Source organism: Dromiciops gliroides, chromosome 3 (assembly GCF_019393635.1).
Source record: "Dromiciops gliroides isolate mDroGli1 chromosome 3, mDroGli1.pri, whole genome shotgun sequence".
NCBI lineage: Eukaryota > Metazoa > Chordata > Mammalia > Microbiotheria > Microbiotheriidae > Dromiciops > Dromiciops gliroides.
In genome coordinates this window covers 599,052,886-599,073,612 of record NC_057863.1, presented here as the reverse complement: position 1 = coordinate 599,073,612, position 20,727 = coordinate 599,052,886, and the positions used below count along the sequence as shown (strand labels likewise).

Here is a 20,727-nt window from a genome sequence, read left to right as displayed (position 1 = left end):
GAGAAAGTACTGAGACGATAGCGATTAAACCACATATAAAGTAATGCAGGTAAAGAATGTCAATGTTTCAAGGGATCTCAAAGCCCATCTAACCCAACCCATACCTGAGCAATAGGAATTCCTTCTCCATCCCTAACAAGCAGTTATCCATCCCTTGCCTAAAGACCTCCAGCGACTAGGCATTCATTACTAAGATACTATTTAGCACAGTATCAGCCACAATTAATGCTTATTCCCTTCCTTTTCCCTTTTCTGCTTCCAGAGGCAGCCTCTTTCACTTATGGTTAGCTCTAATTGTCAGTAAATTTCACCTTAGGTTGACCTGAAGTCTGTCTCATTCACTTCCACTGCTGATCTTAGTTGTGTCCTTTGAAGTACAGCAAAGCTCGTCTAAACTCTCTTCCATGCCAGCCCTTTACAAATGTGAAAACAACAGTCATTCTCTTCCCACCTCCCAAGTTTGTCTTCTTACGGTTGAACATTCTCAGTTCTTTCAATTTGTCATATGGCATTATTTCTAGTCACCTCATCTTTTCTAGCTTGTAAAGCCTTTCCTAAACTGTAATGCCCAGTAGGGAATAGTCCACAGGTAATCTGACCAGGGCAGAGCTCAAAAGCACCATCATCCCCCTCACACCTCCTTGTTCTGGGCTCCATACTTGCTCTTACTGTGATCTAAGTCTGTGTAGCTTGTTAGGTTGTCCCTCCACAGTGATGACTCATAGTGAGTTTACAGGCCTCCAACTTTCTCAGGGTCCTTGATGGCAGGACAAACTTCCCATCAGTTAGAGCTGCCTCGAAGTACAAGGGCCTCCTCATAAGGCAGTAGGACCCTCCTCCTGGAGGTCGTCAAGCTGAGGTGAGATGCCCACTTGTTGGGTAGGTCTTAGGGAGAATTCTGGGAATGGGCTGGTGGTCTGGATGGTGGCTGAGGACTCTCAGCCAGGGATTGAAAACATTGAAAAGTACCAGGAAGAAAGCCAGGCCACACTGATTAGCCATGTCTACCATGCTTAGACTTGGGAAGTTGGGTTTTTAACCTATGCATAAGACTTTTTATCTAATAAAACTGCATCTCACTAGATTCAGTCCATTTCTCTAGCCTTTCAAATCCCTGTGGATAATGAATCCATCATCTAATACATAAGGTATTTTTCCTGAAGGTGTCTGCTGTTAGTTTATGTAGATTAATTTCTACTATTGAATCCAACAGTTGAACCCGTGCTCAAGCTACTAAACTCTTTTGTCCATCCAGTTCATGTCTCTTGATCTTGTCCACGAGAATATCATCAGGTTTTGCGGAATTCAGTTATACTATGTCTATGGTATTTCTCTGATCTACTAGTCTAGTTTTTTGTTTTGTTTTGTTTTTTGTTTTTTGGCAGGGCAATGGGGGTTAAGTGACTTGCCCAGGGTCACACAGCTAGTAAGTGTCAAGTGTCTGAGGCTGGATTTGAACTCAGGTACTCCTGAATCCAGGGCCAGCGCTTTAACCACTGCGCCATCTAGCTGCCCCTGTTCTACTAGTCTAGTAATCCCATCCAAAAAAAAGGAAATGACATTAGCCTGGTATGATTTTTTTCTTAATGATGATACTAGTAGTAGTAGTAGTAGTATGCATTTATATAGTACTTTAAGGTTTGCAAAATACTTTACAACCAACTTATTTTATCCTAACAACCCAAGGAGGGGAAGAGGAGAGGTACTATTATTATCTCCAATTTACAGAGGAGGAAACTGAGGCAAACAGAGGTCAAAATAACTTACCCAGGATCATATAGCTAGTAAGTGTCTGAGGCAAGATTTGGACTCAGGTTTTTGTGACTCCAGGCCCAGCACTCTATCTACTGCACCACTGAGCTGGCACAAACCCATACTGACTCACAAAATGGAAAGCTATGCTTACTCACTGGGTGCTCACAAACCACTATTTTAATACCACCTCCTAGAATCTGATCAGGAATCTGTACCAAGCTCACTAGTTTGTAATTATTTTGGTTTGTAAATGGATATATTTTGCTTTTGACATATCAGCCACATCCAGAACAAGCCCCTCCCCAAATATATTCCATAACAAAGAGTGGAGAAGAACTGTCTAATCGAGGGATTGAACTACACAGTCCATGCTGCTTTTCCATTTCAGTCTGGAATTGTGTGTTCACAGAGAGGAAGAACGTGCTTTTACTTGAATGACCTGAAACTCCCACTGTCCACTGTTCTCAAGTTAAATCTTGTTCCTTTTTGGAGGGGTCCCTTCCTCTACCCTGCTGTCATCACCAGGCACTTTGTTCTCCTGGTTCCCTTCCTTCCCCCTCCATCAGTTCATACAAGTCTTCCCATGTTTCTCTGAATTCATCATGTGCATTATTCCTTGTGGTACAATTAGATTCCATTCCATTCACATTTACAGTGTGTTCAGCCATTCCTCAAACTTGACCAGCTGTAATCAGAAGAAGTCATTTTCTCCTATTTTAAAAAAAATAAAAACATTGGTCCACCCCAGTCAGTTGTGTAGCCCTTTGCCTATTTTCTAGCACTCCTTAATACATTAAGGTCTGGTGACCACATCAAGAGATGCTGTGGAGATGGCAACGTGGATGAAAGAGGAAACTAAAGGGATGAGTTGCTGGTTCAGTGGTAGGGCAGGCAGCCCAGAGATGCTCCAATGTTTTGAGGTTGGTATGTGCCACTGTGGGGGTGCTGGGACCCTGTAGGTGGTACCCCAGAGCCTGAAATGCAGCCTTGATAGCCCGTCATTCCTTCCCCTAGATCAGGCAGTTCCCTTTAGGCAAAGAGAACAAGGCTCAAGTACTTCAGAGGAGATGGAATGTCTCCCCTCAACTAACAAGTGTGTGTAACTGTTTATGTATTATAAGTGTGTGTGTGTGTATACACATATATGCAGCTCTAATTGTTCAGAGGTTTGCCTTGCCCTCAAGTCTAAATGTATATGTGTCTATGTGGGTGTGTCTACATGTCTATATGAGTATATGTGTAGGTGTGTATACATCTATATTGTGTATGCATACACATGCATGTATCTTGCCTTAGCCACAAAGGCTTGAAGGAGGCTGGGCACACCAGTAGGGGCCTCTTGTTTGCCAAAGGTATTTCCATCTGAGGTGTCCTACAGTATGTTTTCAGGTATGAGAATGGCTGACATTGCTTGACATTGCTGAGGATCTGGGGATAAAGTGCAGGTAACTATCCCAGAACCCCCAGGAAGCACAGGTGCCCCCCCACCTTGTATGGCCCTCTCTGCATTCCCTTCTGGGTTATTAGGTGCCCCTGAAGTTCTATTTCTTCTGCTCAAGCCAGCATTTTTCCAACTTGAATCCCCACCCCGCTCCCTTCCCTCCATCTTGTATAATCCTCCACTGAACATCAGCTCCTCAAAGCCAAAGACTATTTCATTTTTGCCCCCGTGCCCATCCCTAGTGCACCATCTTGCATGTAGGAAGTGCTTAATAACTATCTGTTAGGGGCAGCTAGGTGGCACAGTAGATAGAGCACTGGCCCTGGATTCAGGAGGACCTGAGTTCAAATCAGACTTCAGACCCTTGACACTTACTAGCTGTGTGACTCTCTGGGCAAGTCACTTAACCCTCATTGCTACGCAAAAAAAAGAAAGAAAGAAAGAAAGAAAGAAAGAAAGAAAGAAAGAAAGAAAGAAAGAAAGAAAGAAAGAAAGAAAGAAAGAAAGAAAGAAAGAAAGAAAGAAAAGATACCTTAATAACTATCTGTTGAAAATAACTGAAACTGAATGAATGTTGTGACAAGATTGGTCCCAAAGAAAAGATCTAAGAAGGCACATCCCTTCCTTCTTTACAGGGCTGGGAACTATGGGTATGGAATACTACATGTGTTGGAGTAGTCAGTGGATGTGGTGGTTAGTTTTGCTGCACTGGGATTTTTTTTCTCCTCTTTTTTTTGTCTGTGTTATAAAGGATGGCTCTCTGGTAAGGGATGGGGAAAATAGAGGTATGCATTGGAAAATGTAGATAATACAAAAATAAGAGATGTCAATAAAAATTAAAACAACAACAAAAAACACTTGAAATGAATGAGTTGCTAAAGGTGCTGATGAGGGAGAAGCTGGGCTCTGATCAGGTCATTGTACTCTGGTCAAGGTCCCAAGAGTAATTCAGGATGTCACCCCAACAGATGGCTGGGAGTTCATGAAGCTCTGAAAAAGGAGCGGGGCATTGCATAACTCAGGAAACATGACTACTGAATCATACTGACCGATATGCCTGGAAGGCAGGATTTGCCCTCTTGGATGAAGAGGAGCCTCTAAATCCTGCCAGATGTCCAACATGTTAAAAAACAAATAAAACAAGAGCAGACAAAACCCTGCCTGAATCAGTTGATTCAACCACTCTGGCTAGAACTCATGGCAGGAGATACAATTCATGAATGATCATAACCTGAATGCCTGGGAAATAGGAACATGTTGCTTTTTTTTTCTTTAAAAAGAAAACAAGCAAAAAACAACCAGACCTGGGGTCCCCTTGGGGGAGGTGGAACGGTATCACAGGACCCCAGAAAAATAACAGTCCTCGGCCACCATCCAGACCACCAGCCCATTCCCAGAATCCTTCCTATGCCCTACCCAACAAGTGGGCATCTCGCCTCAGCTTGATGACCTCCAGAAGGAGGATCCTACTGCTTTCTGAGGAGGCCCTTGTACTTTGAGGCAGCTCTAACTGTTGGGAAGTTTGTCCTGCCATCAAGGCTCAATGTGCACCTTTGCAGCTTATGCCCCTTCCTCATGGTTCTGCCCTCCAGGGCCAAACAAAATAAGTGGCATCTTCCTTCTGCATTCCCAGCCCTTCAGATACTTAAAGCTGGCTAGCATGCTCTCCTCTCTCCCCCTGGGACTTTTCCTCCCCATGCTAAATATCCCCAATTCCTTTAATTGACTGACCCCTTGAAGATGTTTTGTACAGGAGTTCCCTGAGTGAGGTAGTTTCAGATTCAAATCATATGTAATTGGCTGGCCAAGTGGAAACACCAGGCACTAGGTTAAGGGAAATTATATGATCTATTCAGGGACAACATGCATGCCACCCTAGCACCAAGGACACTACAGAACTGTTGATTGGGATGGGCAGCCAATCTTGGATCTGGTAGGGGATAGTGAATGAATGGAAGCCTGGCAATTCTGATAGCAATAAAGGAAGCAAAATACTCACTTCTGGAGTATGAAGGAATATTTAAGACTATGTGGCTAGCCATGCAATTAAACCACAGAATGACTAAAAACAGGGGAGAATGGATGACATTGTGAATTCTATAATGTTCCTCCAGTCAGATTACCATAGATCCATCCTCATGAATCCAGGGGTCCTGACCTCAGGCACCATTTATGAGTAGACTCCAGCATCACCAATGATGCTTGGGGTTGACAAGATACTGCTTATGTTGGAAGGGGATAGAATCTAAGATGTTTCTAAAAGCAAATCATGTAAGAAAAGTTATTCAACAGCTCATAGACTTTGACCCAGCGACTTTACCCCCATTCCCGTTGGCCCAAGGAAGTCAGCAACTAAAAGAAAGGTCTGGCCAGAGCTTACCTTAGAAGCTACCAGGGACAGTGCTTGCCAGTCTTTCTACCTCTTTGCGTTAAGGTGTAGTTGATATCGTTGGCAGTGGGGGAGAAAAAAACTAAATAACCAAGCTAATCAGAATTATATGTGAAATAGGAACAAACAGGGTCTAAATGAGAGCCGGAAGTAAACTTAAGGACAGGAATTTTGGTGCATGTGCTTTAGGACAGCTACTCAACAATAAGAGGGATCGGTAAAAATGCCAAATGGGGACATTCTGAATAGGTGAGATGTGATCACATTCAGTTTTTGTTCAAAAATTGTAGGACAAACTGAATTTAAAAACCACTATGGGTATTCTAAGAAGAAAAATCATCAGCCAGGTGAAGCCAATCATGAAAAGCTTGATGGAGATCAGTTCTGGGTGTGATTTTGGAGAAAAAAGGAATAGAGACTGAAAGAAAGGAAAACGAAAGGAAATTGCAGATGAAGGGCATGGTTCATGCTGAGACACAGGAGTGAGAAAAAGGCAGATTAATTTGACTGATGCAGACAATCCTGCTGGGAGAAAAACGAGAGATATGAAGAGGTTTGGGTGGGGGAAGATAGGAAAGATACCAGGAATTCAAGAGGTTAAAATCTGGTCCCATTTCAAGTCAACTCACCATAGGAAAACGTGTCTGGCATGGGGACCCCGTGCCCAGCCAGCTCTTGGAATGTCCAAAACTTGTTGATGCAGTTCAAAATGCTCTGGGGGCGGTTGACCAGGCGGCAGCCTAGTTTCTCCAAGTGTCTCAAGACAGTGATGTCACTGTCTGACTGAACAGAAGGCGTGGGCACCCGCACGAGCACCACATCTGGGAATGTAGTCAGAGCCTTCTGGTTCACCTGCAGGCCTGCAAGAGAAGAACAAAAGTGAGCCCAGCAGGGGGTTGGGGGTACAGCCACAGACCACCTCTCAGTGGCTACAAGGGTCCAGCAGCAAAGGCCTCCCCCTCACAGTCCTCAGGGATAAGCCTATCTGGAGGATGGACTTTGAAGTGGTCATTCTGTTGTCAAAACCAAACCAAACACAACACGGCACAGCCCAAGTCGACATTCCCAACAAATGTAGACAGCATGATTATGGTAAAACACTGGGGATCACCCAGAAGCAAGAGCAATAAACATCGAGTCCTACAGCTAGAAGGAATCTCAGGAGATCATCTCGGCCAGGCCCCTGCTTCCTGGCAGAAGTCAAACGTCACACCTGTCATGTCCGGGCATCTAGGAGAGTGAGGACTTAAAGAAAAGGGAATCATCTATTTCACTTAAGGAATTCAGATTTAATAGTTCTTCAGTGACTTAACTTAAAAAAAAACCCAACACCCCCACCCACCCACCATTAGACTGTGAGTTCCTTGAAAGCAGGGATTTTGGGGAGGGTTTCCTTAGACTCCCCAATACTTTCCTTAGACTCCCCAATACTTAGCAAAGTGCCTAGCACATAGTAGATGTTTAATAACTGCTGGTTGGTTGATTTAAAAGGTTGGCTACCATGAGTCAATCCAGCAAGAGTTTATCTGAGCACCTACTATGCACCCAAGACTCCATGTGGATGAAGGGGGTAAAGGGTGAGGTCCCATTTTTCTAAATATGCCCTCTGGGCTCTTTCCCATACCAGCACACACAGCCACCAGCTTCAAAGCGATTTATCTTCCCTAACTTAACCAGGCACTGGCTGCAGAACCAAGTTAGCTGGTATGAGACATTTGATGATAAGGAGGCAGCGAGCAGATCACACATTCTCCAGGGAGGGAAGTATCAGAAATGAGGCAGGAAGAAAAAAATAACACCCTATTACATTGACTCACAAAATGCCTCCCCCATTTTAACAGCTATTTTACTAATAAAAGGGGAAGGGGAGGAGAGAAAGCATTCTGAGAAATAGCTAATAATAATAACTTGCGTTTATAAGAAAATAGAAAAACATGTCTCTATCTTACCATTCGAAATATATGTTTATGAATATTAAAATAGCATCTTAAGGCTTGCAAAGCTCTTTAAGAACATGATCACATGTGATCCATGCCCATGCCTATGCTAATGGGGGTAAACCTTAGAGACTGAGGCATAATTACCATTGGCTTTGCAGTTTGCCAAGTGCTTTCTCTGCATCATTGTGGCGATGCTATGCTATGAGGAAGATTCTTTAACATTCCCATTTTACAGATGAGGAAATGGGAGCTGAGAGAGAAGCTAAGTGATTCCATAGTTGGAATACTAGTGATGGAGGCAGGATTTGAACCCAGATCACCCCAACTCCAAGTCCAGTGTTCTATCTAGCACACCAACCGGCCTCTAAGTGATTTCCCCCTCACCTCTTTCCCCAAGTCTGCTGAGAATTCTTTTTTTTTAACCTTTCATAAAGCAGACTGATTCATGCTCTAAACATCATGCCTTGAACATCTGTTGGTGACAACCTCAGGCAGGCCATGGAAAGGTGATGAGTAGAAAGTAATGAAAAGGAGGGTTGGGTGGGGCATGGGACAAACATACATATTAGGTGTCCTCAAATCTAGAAAAAGCACAGGGGCCAGACCAATACCACCTACAGAGACAACGGTGCTGAATAAGGCAGAAGACTTATGGAAATCCTGCTATCGCATGAGGAGTATGACTTTGCAACAGAAAAATAATCCAGAGGAATGAGAAGCAGTGGAAGCTTCTGGCTTTCGGAACCCCACACAAAACCATGGACAGATAAAATCTTATAGGGGAAAGAAATGAATTACTCAGAAAAATATCAACAATGAACGAGTGGATGGAGACAGTTCAGCCTCAACACGTGGGTTCACAAAACACCTAGGAAATCTTACCAGAACTTCATCTCTCTTCTCCAAAGGTAAAGCTTTGGGCTTGGCTCATTCCAACTGGAGCCTTTAATAAATGAAGACTGGAACCGGTTAAGGTGCAGCCCAACAGGCTCAGGTAAAGCAGTTATCTACACTCTATTTCTCTGGGCTCCAGGCTGTCTGTCCATCCCTGCGCTGGGAGATACATGGTTGGTTTAAAGAGGTAGTCACTGGTCCAATCACATTTCTGCCCCTCTTCTGAATTCTGCCCCATGACAAGGCTGGTATATCAGCCCCATCGCTCCTCTGGTTAATGCCTGCCCCCGCTTTGTCTCTGGGCTTAGTGCCCTCACCCCCACTCCCTGACACAATTCTGGTAGCAGGCGAGCGGCTGCCAAAGCCAGTGGCTTCTGCAGGAGTAGCAGTTTCCTCTACTGCTAGTGGGAAACTGGTCAACCTGCCAGGAAGGGAAAGGAAAACAGGGGGAAAGAAGGTGGATAAAGGGAGCTGACTAAGGAATGGGTTTGAGAATGCCTCTGGGGAACAAGATGATAAACTGTATAAAAGGGTGCCCCCTACACTGGAGAGAAGAAGGGGATATGGGAGACAGGAAGCAGGAGAGACAAAGAACAAAGCTGAATCTACTGCCAGAAACTCCTGTCTACCTGGCTGCAGGACCGACTCATGGCCAAATTATAAAGGAAGGAGGATTGATTTAGGGCTGGAAATGTTTTAGTCTGACACCCTCATTTTACAGAGAAGGAAACTGAGGCACAGAGTGGTTATGTGACTTGCCCCAGGCCACACACAGCTATGGCAGCAGAGCCAAGTCAGGACTCCAAATGGGTTCTCTGAATTCCAAATCCAGAGCTTTCTGCTTGCTGCCTTGTTGAAGATTCCCTTTTTGCTGTCTCTCCTTTCTGTGCCCCTCCCGAGTTGACAGAATTGACAGCTGCCCCTTCTTGCTCTCTTCTCCATCTCTTTTATCTAAGCCTGCTCTTAGGAAAGGATCTGACCAGCTGAGTCATGATGAACTATAAGTGATCAACAAAGCTTAATGTATTACTTCTTCCAAGGCTGGATTTAACAGCAAATGAGAAATTTAGCCCAAAGGAATGAGCCCTCAATTATGGAATGTTAGTTATAGAGGAAGGGATAGTTTTGGGAAAAGGGACCTTTTCCAGGCCTTAAAATCACCTCCGTCCTTCTATGTCTTCAGTCTGGTCCACTGCAAGAGCTAGAAAGGCCAGAAACAGAAAAGGAAGGGTGTGTGTGTGTGTGTGTGTGTGTGTGTGTGTTGGGGATGGGTGGGAAGGAAAAGTAGGGTGTGCCTTTCTCAAACAGCAAGTCTTTTCATATGATTAAGTATGTAACCCAGTGTCTGAGACATAAATCTGACAAAGAAATATGTATTCTGCTTCCTTCAGTGGGAACTGAAAATAGTTTTTGTACATTCCTGCTGAAGAATAGAACTAGTTGGGAGCTTTTGGCCTACATCAGTGAATGCTTGTTGCCTATATTTGCCTTCCCATCACTGAGCAGTTTGTAACAGTATTTCCCTTGGCCTTGAGATTTACCAAGTTTAGCCTCAACCCAAGCCTTAAAGGTCAAGAGTTTGGGGGAAGCCAGACCCAGCTCTGCTTCACATGATGTATGAGAAGGAAAATGACATATGTAACCCTGCTGGTTATCAATGTGTCCCCAAAGCCCAGAGATGTGTCCAGTTCTAAACTCTGCATGAGGCTGATCATCTGTTAGGAGCAGGTACCTTCAAGTCTGAAAAAAATAATATGGTTATAGGCATAACTAGTAATCCACCCTGCCACAGGAACCATTCATTCAAAAAAACATTTATTACGGTCCTCTGATCCCATGTGCTAGGCACATTAAGATCGATATTGAATAATAAGGCACAGACTTTGCCCTCCAGGTGCTTACTCATCAGAGGCTACACTGGTTACACTTAGGAGAGCTTATCAAAGAATGTGGCTTCACAGTCATTATCTCCTAGGGGGATTAAACCTATTGCTAAGAAAATTGAGACCCGATACCCTCTCTCCTTCAGAACCTTGCTCTATCAGTCATCCCCTCCCCTCTGAAACCACCAACCTCTCTCTCCATTGGCTTCTTCCCTTCTGTCCAAAAACATGCTTCAGCCACCTCATCCTCTGACAACAACAAAAAAGGCAATAACTTACATTTGACCTCAATCTACACAGCTCCCGTTTGGGCAGACCCTTTGTGCCAAAATAGCAAAAGAATAATCCAAACCCACTGCTCATTATCATCTCCCCTCCCACCCCTCCGTCAAAGGCACCACCAGCCTCTCATGTTCCCAGGCTCACTACCTCAGTGCCATCTTCCATCTTTGGCACCTCTACCTCGCTCCCCCCACATATCAAATCGGTCGCCAAATCTTGTCATTCCCTTCTCTACGTCTCTTGCCTACATCCCCTTTGCTTCATTCACATAACCACCACCCTACTAGTTCTGGCTCTCACTACCTCCCACCTGGATCAATGAAGTAACCTTCTGCTTGTTCTCCCTTCCGGGAGTCTCTTCTCTCTCCAATCCACCTTTCATGAAGCTGCCAAATTGGTTTTCCTCAAGCGCAGATCTGACCATATCACCCCTGTCCCTCCCCCAAATCCCACAATTCATTCCTTTCATCCAGGGGCTTCCTATTTACCTCCAGGATCAAATAGTCAGTCCTCTGTTTGACACTCAAAGCTCTTCACAGCACCAGGCCCCTTCCTACCTCTCTAATCTAATATTCCACTCCTTTCCATGCACTCCCCAGTGGAGCCACAGCAGCTCACTTGTAATTTAGACACAATAATTCATCTCCTGTCTCTGGGGCTTTGCCCTGGATGTTCCCAAGGCCTGAAATGTTCTCCTGGGAAAGAGGTTGGGAAACCTCTGACTTTTGGAACCTTCCTTTAAGACTTGGCTCTCTTTACATGTAACTAGAAAATAAGAAAATACTTTTATGATTAAAAAAAATTTTTAAAGAAGAGGAAAAATAATTAATTAAATAAATAATTTGAACTAAAAAAAAGATTTGGCTTAAGTGTTGGGGCTCTTTTGCAGACATTTTCTGCTCCCCCCCCCCTGCAAAGTGCTAGAACCATCCCCTCTAAGGTTACCTTTCCTCTGTCTTGTATGTTCTGATTTATACATGTTGCTTCTCATATTAAAAGTAAATTAGGGGCAGTTAGGTGGTGCAGTGGATAAAGCACTGTCCCTGGATTCAGGAGGATCTGAGTTCAAATCCGACCTCAGACACTTGACACTATCTGTGTGACCCTGGGCAAGTCACTTAACCCTCATTTCCCCCCACACACACACACACAAAGTAAATTGCTTGGGGCAGCTAGGTGGTGCAGTGGATAAAGCACTGGCCCTGGATTCAGGAGTACCTGAGTTCAAATCCAGCCTCACAAACTTGACACTAGCTGTGTGATCCTGGGCAAGTCACTTAACCCCCATTGCCCTGCAAAAAAAAAAAAAGTAAATTGTTTGAAGGTTTGGGGTTTTTTAGTTTTGTTTTTTCTTTGTATCCTGTGGCTTCAGTGTTTAGCACAGTGCCTAGCACTTAGTAAGTGCTTGATAAAGGCTTGTGGATTGATTAAGTGCTGCCTCTTCTTCCTAGCCTCCCACTCACTCCTCAAACCCTCCCAAGCTGACTTGCATTTCCATCAGTTTTCTAAAAAAGTCTTCTGGGGGGCAGCTGGGTGGCGCAGTAGATAAAGTACCAGCCCTGGACTCAGGAGGACCTGAGTTCAAATCCAGCCTCAAATGCTTGACACTAGCTCTGTGATCCTGGACAAGTCACTTAACCTTTATTACCCCTCAAAAAAAAGTCTTCTAAAACTTCTCTCTCAAAACATTAACAAAATAAAACTTCCCTGGAGATGACTAGATCCAGTGGTAATTCCTCAGTCTTCATCCTCAAATTCTCCGTAGCATTTGGCACTGTTGGCCAATCAATCAGATCAACAAGCTTTTATGAAATCGTACTGGGGCAGCTAGGTGGCGCAGTGGATAGAGCACTGGCCCTGGATTCAGGAGGTTCTGAGTTCAAATCAGGCCTCAGACACTTGACACTTACTAGCTGTGTGGCCCTGGGCAAGTCATTTAACCCCAATTGCCTCACCAAAAAAAAAAAATCATACCATGTGCCAGGCACTGAGGATATAGGGACTAAAAGGGCACACCTTCTGTTGGGAGAAACAGTTCATGCCAATGTGAGCATATACCAGGTGTGAACAGAACAGACACAAGACCCCTTTACAAGGGATGGCACTGACTGCTCCCTTAGGTTATTACAAGACACTCACTTATTTTGCATCTTAAAGGAAACCACAGATTCCAAGAGGCAGAGGTGAGGGGGGAGAGGTACCAAGCATGGGAGACAGCCAGTGCAAAGGCAAAGAGATGGGAGATGGAGCATCACGCGTGAGAAAGAACAAATGGTCCAGCATGGCTGGACCACAGAGCATGTGACAGACTCTCCGTCTCTGGCGCCTATGATTCAGCATTCCCCTGGTTCACTCTGGCTCCTTTTCATCTTCCTACATCCTAACAGTTGACATTCTCCAAGGCTTTATTCTTGGCTCCCCTTCCCTATCCTCTCCTCCTCCTTGATGAGCTCATCCATTCCCAAAGCTCCAATTATCATCATCTCTAGCATCACAGATGACCCCCAATCCAGAGCTTTCATTCTGACTCGTCTCATAACCTCCAGATGTAAATATCCTAGTCTGGGGGGGGGGGTCTACACTTGAAGATAATCTCAGCACCTCAGATTCAACATAAGGGTCATTAAAGCACAACAGGAAGAATGTTGAACTTGGTAATCAACAGACCTGTTTTTACATGTTTACTGACTGTGGGGCCATGGACAGGTCACAAACACCTTACAGCCTCAATTTTCTCACCTGTAAAATGGGCGCAACAATACTTGCTCTGTCTACCTATAGGATTGTCGTGGGGAAAGGACTCCATAAACTTTGAATGGCTATTTAAATGTGAGTTATAGCTCATTTCAAACTTATCAGCTCTCTTTTCTTCCATATAACTTTCTAATTTCTGTGAATGATGCCATCAGCCTCTCTGTCACTAAAGGTTAAAAACTTCAGTCATCTTTGATTTTTCTCCATTGTCCCTGTCCCATCTAATTCTGGATCGAATGATAAAATCCACAGTTTCTACTTTTACACTTACCAGAATTGTACATAGCCATTGTCCACTCCCACGTCAAACTCTTCAACACAATGCAGAGCCTGACAAACAGCAGGAGCTTAATAAATGCTTGTTGAGGGTCATCTAGGTGGCTCAATGAATAAGGGATCAACCCTGAATTCAGGAGGACCTAAGCTCAAATCCATCCTCAGACACTTGACACTTACTAGCTGTGTGACCCTAAGCAAGTCACTTATCCCTCATTGCCCCCCCCCCAAAGAATAAAGGCTTGTTGATTAGTTTTCATCATCCTAACAGGTAACATTTATTGGTTCTGTTTTAGGATGTACTTTATATATATTAACTCATTTGGTCCTCACAGCACCCCTGTGAGGTAGGAACTACAGGCATTCTCATCCTTATTTTACCAGAAAGGAAACTGAGGCTCAGAAGGGCTAAGCAATGGTAGCTCAGGTAGTAAATGGAAGAACTGAGATCTGAACCCAATTCTCTCTGGATGTCAATTCTTTCATCTCTCCCCTATCCAGTCTCTCCTGCACACACCTCATATGCAACAGCAAAGAAACACTATTTTATTATAAAATGGAATAGAAATAATCTAGAAATAAGCATGTGATCATTTAAAAAAGGAAATGTATTGCTAAAAATTAACAGTAGGGTGACGGTGAAGGAACCCAGTTGGAGCTATGGGCTGCAAATTAACTTGGAGAGTTCACCTTCACCTCGTTTAGGGAAGAGGAGGTATTGAACCTACTTCCCATTGCATCCAGTGACAGAGTACACCTGTCAAAGCAGCCAGTCTTTGGTGAGATTCCTATGGTAGTGTGCCAGTGAACATCCAGGTTACAGGTCTGGAAAGCTTGCTGATACCCATCTGGGGTTTATTTGGCCCAGTATTTCTTCCCATTTCCCTCTGTTTTCGTTTTGTGCAGTCCTGGTGACTGAACCTCTGGGGAAGACAGACAGGCGCTCACGTGATATGTCCATTTTTCCTCAGGTGTCTGCATGGGGCCCACTACTGGGACCTGTGCTGCACCATGGCCAGCTCACTGAGCATATCAAAGAGGAGATCTGAGCTGAGATGACCTGAGAGCTGCCTATCTGATCTGCTGCAGCTGAGCTCACTTGCCCATCACTTAGAAAGATTACCCAGTGGGCAGGCATCTTATGATTCTAAGAACTGGGAGCTCTCAACTATCCACCCCAATAGAGAGCTATAGAGGAAGAGACCATCCAAAATGGCAGATAATGAAAAAAAATCCATTTATAGTTGACTTCAGGCTGAGTTCCTGCACTTACATTTGAATGTCTGCAGAGTACTTCTGGTAACTCCGTTCAAACAGATGACTTGACAAAGGAAGAACTGGCAAGCTTTCTCGTTCTGCCCCCTCTTCGACACCTCTCTGTACATTTCACTCCAGCATTACCTCTCAGACTGATGGAAAACAGCAACCTAAGCAGAAGCTTGAGCCTCCCCAAGGGAGGTAACTCTTATGGACTGTAAGGGTGGATTGCTTGCCAGCAAGAAACAAATGAAAGTAGGGTGGTTGTACACAAAGAACACAAAGAAACAGAGCAGTTGCCTGAAATAAGTATTTAAGAGGAAAGATATACCCTCCCCCCCAACCCCCTCCCCACAAGATGCAGTAACAGGGAATCCAAGGGCAGGGTTGAGTGTAATAGAAATCTCCTTGAGCTTACTTAAAACCAACATAAGTATTAAAAGGCTTACTATTCAATCAAAAATGGTCTGGGGTGGGGAGGGGCATTGTAGAAACCTGTAGAATTAACAAAAAAGGAGATGTAGGAACCATTAAGATTTCAAAAATGCAAACCTTCTATAGAAAGATTCACAGGCTTTCAGAGGTGGAAGGGGACACAGAGGCCATCGGGTCCAGCTTACACCTGACAGGTGGCTGTCCAACCCCCACTGGAAGATGTCTAGTGATGGGGAGGTATCTAACTCATTTCCCTTTTGGACAGCTCTGTTCATTAGGGAGTTATTCCTTCTACAGTCAAAATCTCCTTCTTTGCAATTTTCACTCACTGCTCCTAGTTTGACCATCTGAGCCAGGCAGAATTCTCATCGCTCTTCCCTATGTCAGCCTTTCCTATACCTGAAGGCAGCTATCATAAGCCCTTTAAGTCTCTTCTTTTCCAGGATAAATCCCTCAATTCATCCTCAGATGATGTGGCTTCAGAGTGCCTTCTCACGACACATTCCAGCTTGCCCATGACTTTTCCTAAGATGTAGCACCCTGAGCAATGCCCCACACGTAGTCTAACCCAGAGTTTCTTTTTTTTTTTTTTTGCAGGCAATGGAGGTTAAGTGACTTGCCCAGGGTCACACAGCTAGTAAGTGTCAAGTGTCTGAGGCCGGATTTGAACTCAGGTACTCCTGAATTCAGGGCCGGTGCTTTAACCACTGTGCCATCTAGCTGCCCCTAACCCAGAGTTTCTTAAACTGTGGGTTGAGACCCCATATGGGGATGCATAACTAACTGAATGTGGGGGTGGTGAAAATTTTGGCAACAGTAAAATATTATGTATACCTATTTCATATACCTATATACCCTGGGTCATGCCGAAATTCCTCCGGTGAAAAGGGGTCAAGAGTGGAAAAAGTTTAGGAAGCCCTGGTCTAACCAAGGAGGAAGAATAACAGAGCTACCAGCAGCCTCATTCCTGCCTCACTCTGTATGGTTCCATTAATCAGACCTTAAGACCCTATAAGCTTTTTCTCATAAGCTGCTGCATCAACACTGTCAATTCATACTTAACTTCCAGTCTACTAAGACTCATAAGTCTTTTATATACTGTTATGTGGCAAAGGCCTTCTTAATCCTGGACTTCTCCTACTGATGTTTTTTAAAACCAAGTGAAGGACTTTATATTTATTACTATTAAATGGTCATTCAATTAGATTAAGCCCATTGTTCAAGACGGCCAACAAAATCTCTTTGAATTTGAAATCAGCCCAAGTTACAGCTCCCTAGCTTTTTTGGGGGGGGGGAGTAATTTACAAATTACAACTCCATATGTAACTTTCTTTTTTAACATTTGTTGCTGTTGTTCAGTAATTTTAATGGTGTCTGAGTCTTCATGATGCCACTTTGGGGTTTTCTTGGCAAAGATACTGAAGTGGTTTGCCATTTCCTTCTCCAGATAATTTTACAAATTTGGAAACTGAGGCAAATAGGGTGAAGTGACTTGCCAGGGGTCACAGAGCCAGTAAGTGTCTCATGAATTTAGTGAACTCATGAAGATGAGTCTTCCTGATTCCAAGCCAAGTGCCCCCAATCCTTACTTTTCAAGTCTGCTAAACATACCACCTTCCTTTCAGACACACTTTGTCCAGACACACACACACACAAAATCCAACAGTATGGATGGGATAATACCGAATTAAATTTTTATAGATTGCAATCTCCGGTATTGTCATACTACAGAAGGATCATGTAACAGTGACTGAGATAGATACTCCACATTTTTATAAAAAGGAAATCAATAACAAAGTTAGTGGGATAATGCACTTAACAGCTCATGTCTCCCTGTATTATAAAGAAGATATGTTATCAAAGACATTCTGCTTATGTCCATCAGTGGATAAAAGGCTGACTGGCCTTAGAGTCAGGAAGGCATAGGTTTGAGGCCTACCTTTGATACAGTTCAGCTGTATGATTATGTTCAAATCACTTAACCACCCTGCACCCCAAACAACCAAGGCTATAGATTGAAAGAAGTTGCTCAAAAAAAAAAAAAAAGAAGTTGCTCAACTGCATGGGAGGGGTGGGGAGGGTTGACAAGGAGATGGAAGGGGAGATGCTTCCTTGCTGGGAATTTGCTACACTAAAGAAAATGATACATTATCTAGACTCCTCCCCTACCCTAGCACCCATGCCCTTATTTAAAAAAAATATTTATTATGCAACGGACAGAGGTTTGGTCTCTAATTCCATCTTACTCTAGACTAATTATCTCTCATCTGGTTATTCTAATGGTTTAACTGGTCCTTTTCTTCTCTCAAGAATGTTCCTTCTACATCCTGCTGTCAGAGTCATCTTTGAAACTTGGATCTCCAATCAACTCACTTGCCCATTTGAAAGACTTCAACAACTTCCCACTGCCTACAGAATAAAATAAAACTTTTGAGACACACATTCAGTGCCTTCCACGATATGGCTCCAATCCATCTTTCCAGCCTCCCATAACACTTTAAGTCGCTTAACTTCTCTAGGTGTCAGTTTCCTCATCTGTAAAATGGGAGGTTGGATTTGATGACTTCTAAGACGATCTTCTTGGGAGATGAATCGATGCTAATTTTGGCTACCCATAGTTAGTCAGCCCCAGACTCTCAGACCATGCTTCACTCCATCTAGCCATCCAACAGGACACCAGGAAATGACCAACAACCTTCTAGCTCTAAACCTATCCTGTGATCCTTTTCTTCCCTGACTCCAAACTCCTGCGAAAATGGAAGATTTACTGTCTGTGCATGGCTTTCTTTCCCTTGAGGCCCTGCTCACATTGCTCCTGACAACCTGAATGCTCTCTCTAATCTCATCTTTGCCTGTCAAAATTCTTCAAAGCCTAACTCAAATGTCCCCTTCTCCATGAAACTTCCTTTCTTGATTCTCTAGGCAGAATTAATTTTTCCCATTGACTTCTCATGCCAGTTTTTACCTGTCATGCACTTACCATACATTTTTGTTGTTTAGTCATTTCAATCACGTCAGATTCTTGGTGACCTGGTTTGGGGTTTTCTTGGCAGAGATACCAGAATGGTTTGCTCTTTCCTTCTCCAGCTCATTTTACAGATGAAGAAACTGAGGCAAATAGGGTTAAGTGACTTGCCCAGGGTCATACGGCTAGTAAGTGTCTGAGACCAGATTTGAGCTTAGGAAGATGAGTCTTTCTGACTCCAGGCCTAGCACTCTACCAGCTGCACCACCTAGCTGCTTTACCATACTTTATTTGGTATTATTATGTTTTGGTTGTGTGACAGCTCTCCTGGTGAGCTGGGACCATCACAATATCACAGAATATTAGCATTAGAAGGCACCACAGAGGCTACTGAGACCAACCCAAACAGTCACAAAGAGCCCTTCCCCAGCATACTCCAAAGAGGTCATCTAGTTTTGCTGGAAGACCTGTAGTGAGAGAGAAACCATGATCTCCCAAGGCAGCTCATTCCACTTTTAGACAGTCCTAACTGTCAGGAAGTTTTTCTTTATGTCAAGATGAATCCTACCTCTGTACAATCTCCACCACTTGTTCCAAGGTCTGTCCTCTAGGACCAAACGGAACAAATCGAATACTTCCTTCCCCATGACAGCTTTACAAATACTGTATTCTTGTTCCTTTATGGTATCTCTTTTCTGGGTTAACCATCCTTAGTTTCTTCAATCTATCCCCCCATGACATGATCTCAGAGCCCTTTACCACCCCATTCATTCCCCCTTTATTTATCCTTATACCCACTTCAGCACTTAGCATAGTACAGGGAGTAGCTATTTGATGTTTGTTGGAATTACTTTTATTATTTAAGTCAATAGACCCATAGAAGTATTGTTCCATTAAGTGTCATTTACTTCTAGGGAATGGAAATTTCCTGAGGGTAGGGACTGCCTCACTTTAGTATCTTTGTCCCCAGAACATAACAGGGACTTGTCTTAGAACAGAACTGCCTGGATTGGAAGATGACTCAATACTGATCTCAGCTCTCCATGGCTAGCTAGCCCAGACCCTCAGACCATTCTTCATTCCATTTAGCCATCCATCAGGACATCAGGAAATGACCAACACAGAAATCTTGTCATCTGCCCTATTCCTACATGCATACCCCCCATACACACATATTGGGGTTTTTTGTGGGGGAGCAATGAGGGTTAAGTGACTTGCCCAGGGTCACACAGCTAGTAAGTGTCAAGTGTCTGAGACCGGATTTGAACTCAGGTTCTCCTGACTCCAAGGCCAGTGCTTTATCCATTGCGCCACCTAGCTGCTCCCATAAACCCCACCTAGCTGCCCCCCCCCCACCCCACACACATATTGTTAAGGAGTGAAGTTGCGATTGCCTGTTGACAATATACATCCCAATTTTTGCTGCTTGCTCAGGAACAGTATACAAATCAATATTACCATTGCTGCTTGAAAACCCGATACAATCAATTGCCTTCTGGTTCTATTCAAAGTCCCCGGGACTATATTACCTAGCCACAATTGCCTGCTATGGGTCATACTCTTGTAATAAAATATAAGCTTCCTGAAGACAGGAACCATCTCTCCTTTATGTTTGTATCTTCAGTGCCTAGCATAGTACCTGACAAGTTATAGGAACTTAATAAATGCTAGTTAATTGATTATCCAGCCAAGTGGGGGTAGCAAGTGAGAGAATAGCTACAAGACACTGGGATTCTATGTCCAAATGGCAAATTCATAATGTCCAAAGCTCAGATAGAAGAATGGTATAATAGCAACAACAAAGAAGCATTCAAGAATTTCCTAGTGCTCCATTTCTTTGGAAGGAAGGCTTTTAAGAGAGTATACTGACATTAGTTACTCTGATTAAGAATTAAATTGTTAAGAGAGAAGATCAAAAAATAATTTGATAGGACTTTCCATCAAGTAATTGTTCTAGGATTAAGTAGTTATAATAATAGACTGATGAGACTGGTGTTCTGCCACAGAAGCCAGCATAAAAGAGACATGATGGACCTGAGCAGCTTCTGTATTTTTCTGCTAGGGAGAACAGTTCTTGGACTGGAAAGAAAGGAACAAAGATACCTATGGGGAACTAGTATCCAATATAAGGAGGAAGAAGTAAGAGCACCTAGCTGCCTCTGATGAATTCAAGTTATTAGGCCCAGATGGACCATAGGAGAAGTATGGCAGACTTAAGCAAATGCATCAATTTACAAAAATAGGAAGGAAAAAATGGAGTCTGAAAACTATAGGGAAATGGGCTTGATTGCTGACAAAATCTAGAATGTATTATTAAAGGGATGGATAGTGAAGGTGAAGAAAAGGCAGTAATCACAAAAACCCAGTGAGGCTTCACTGCAAACTAATAACACCAGATTAACCATGTTGTTTTTTTCTGGATAGGGTTATTAGACTGACAGATCAGGGGAATGATA

General features: G+C 43.6%; 1 protein-coding gene across 1 annotated transcript in view; it reads right to left on the bottom strand.

Annotated features, from left to right (window-relative positions):
- The window catches only part of RIMKLA (ribosomal modification protein rimK like family member A), a 71,346-nt gene that overhangs the window by 35,996 nt on the left and 14,623 nt on the right, over positions 1-20,727 (bottom strand). The window contains exon 2 of the mRNA XM_043996136.1: positions 6,215-6,445. Within this exon, the coding sequence (XP_043852071.1) occupies positions 6,215-6,445 (231 nt within the window). The remainder of the gene's footprint in view (positions 1-6,214; positions 6,446-20,727) is intronic.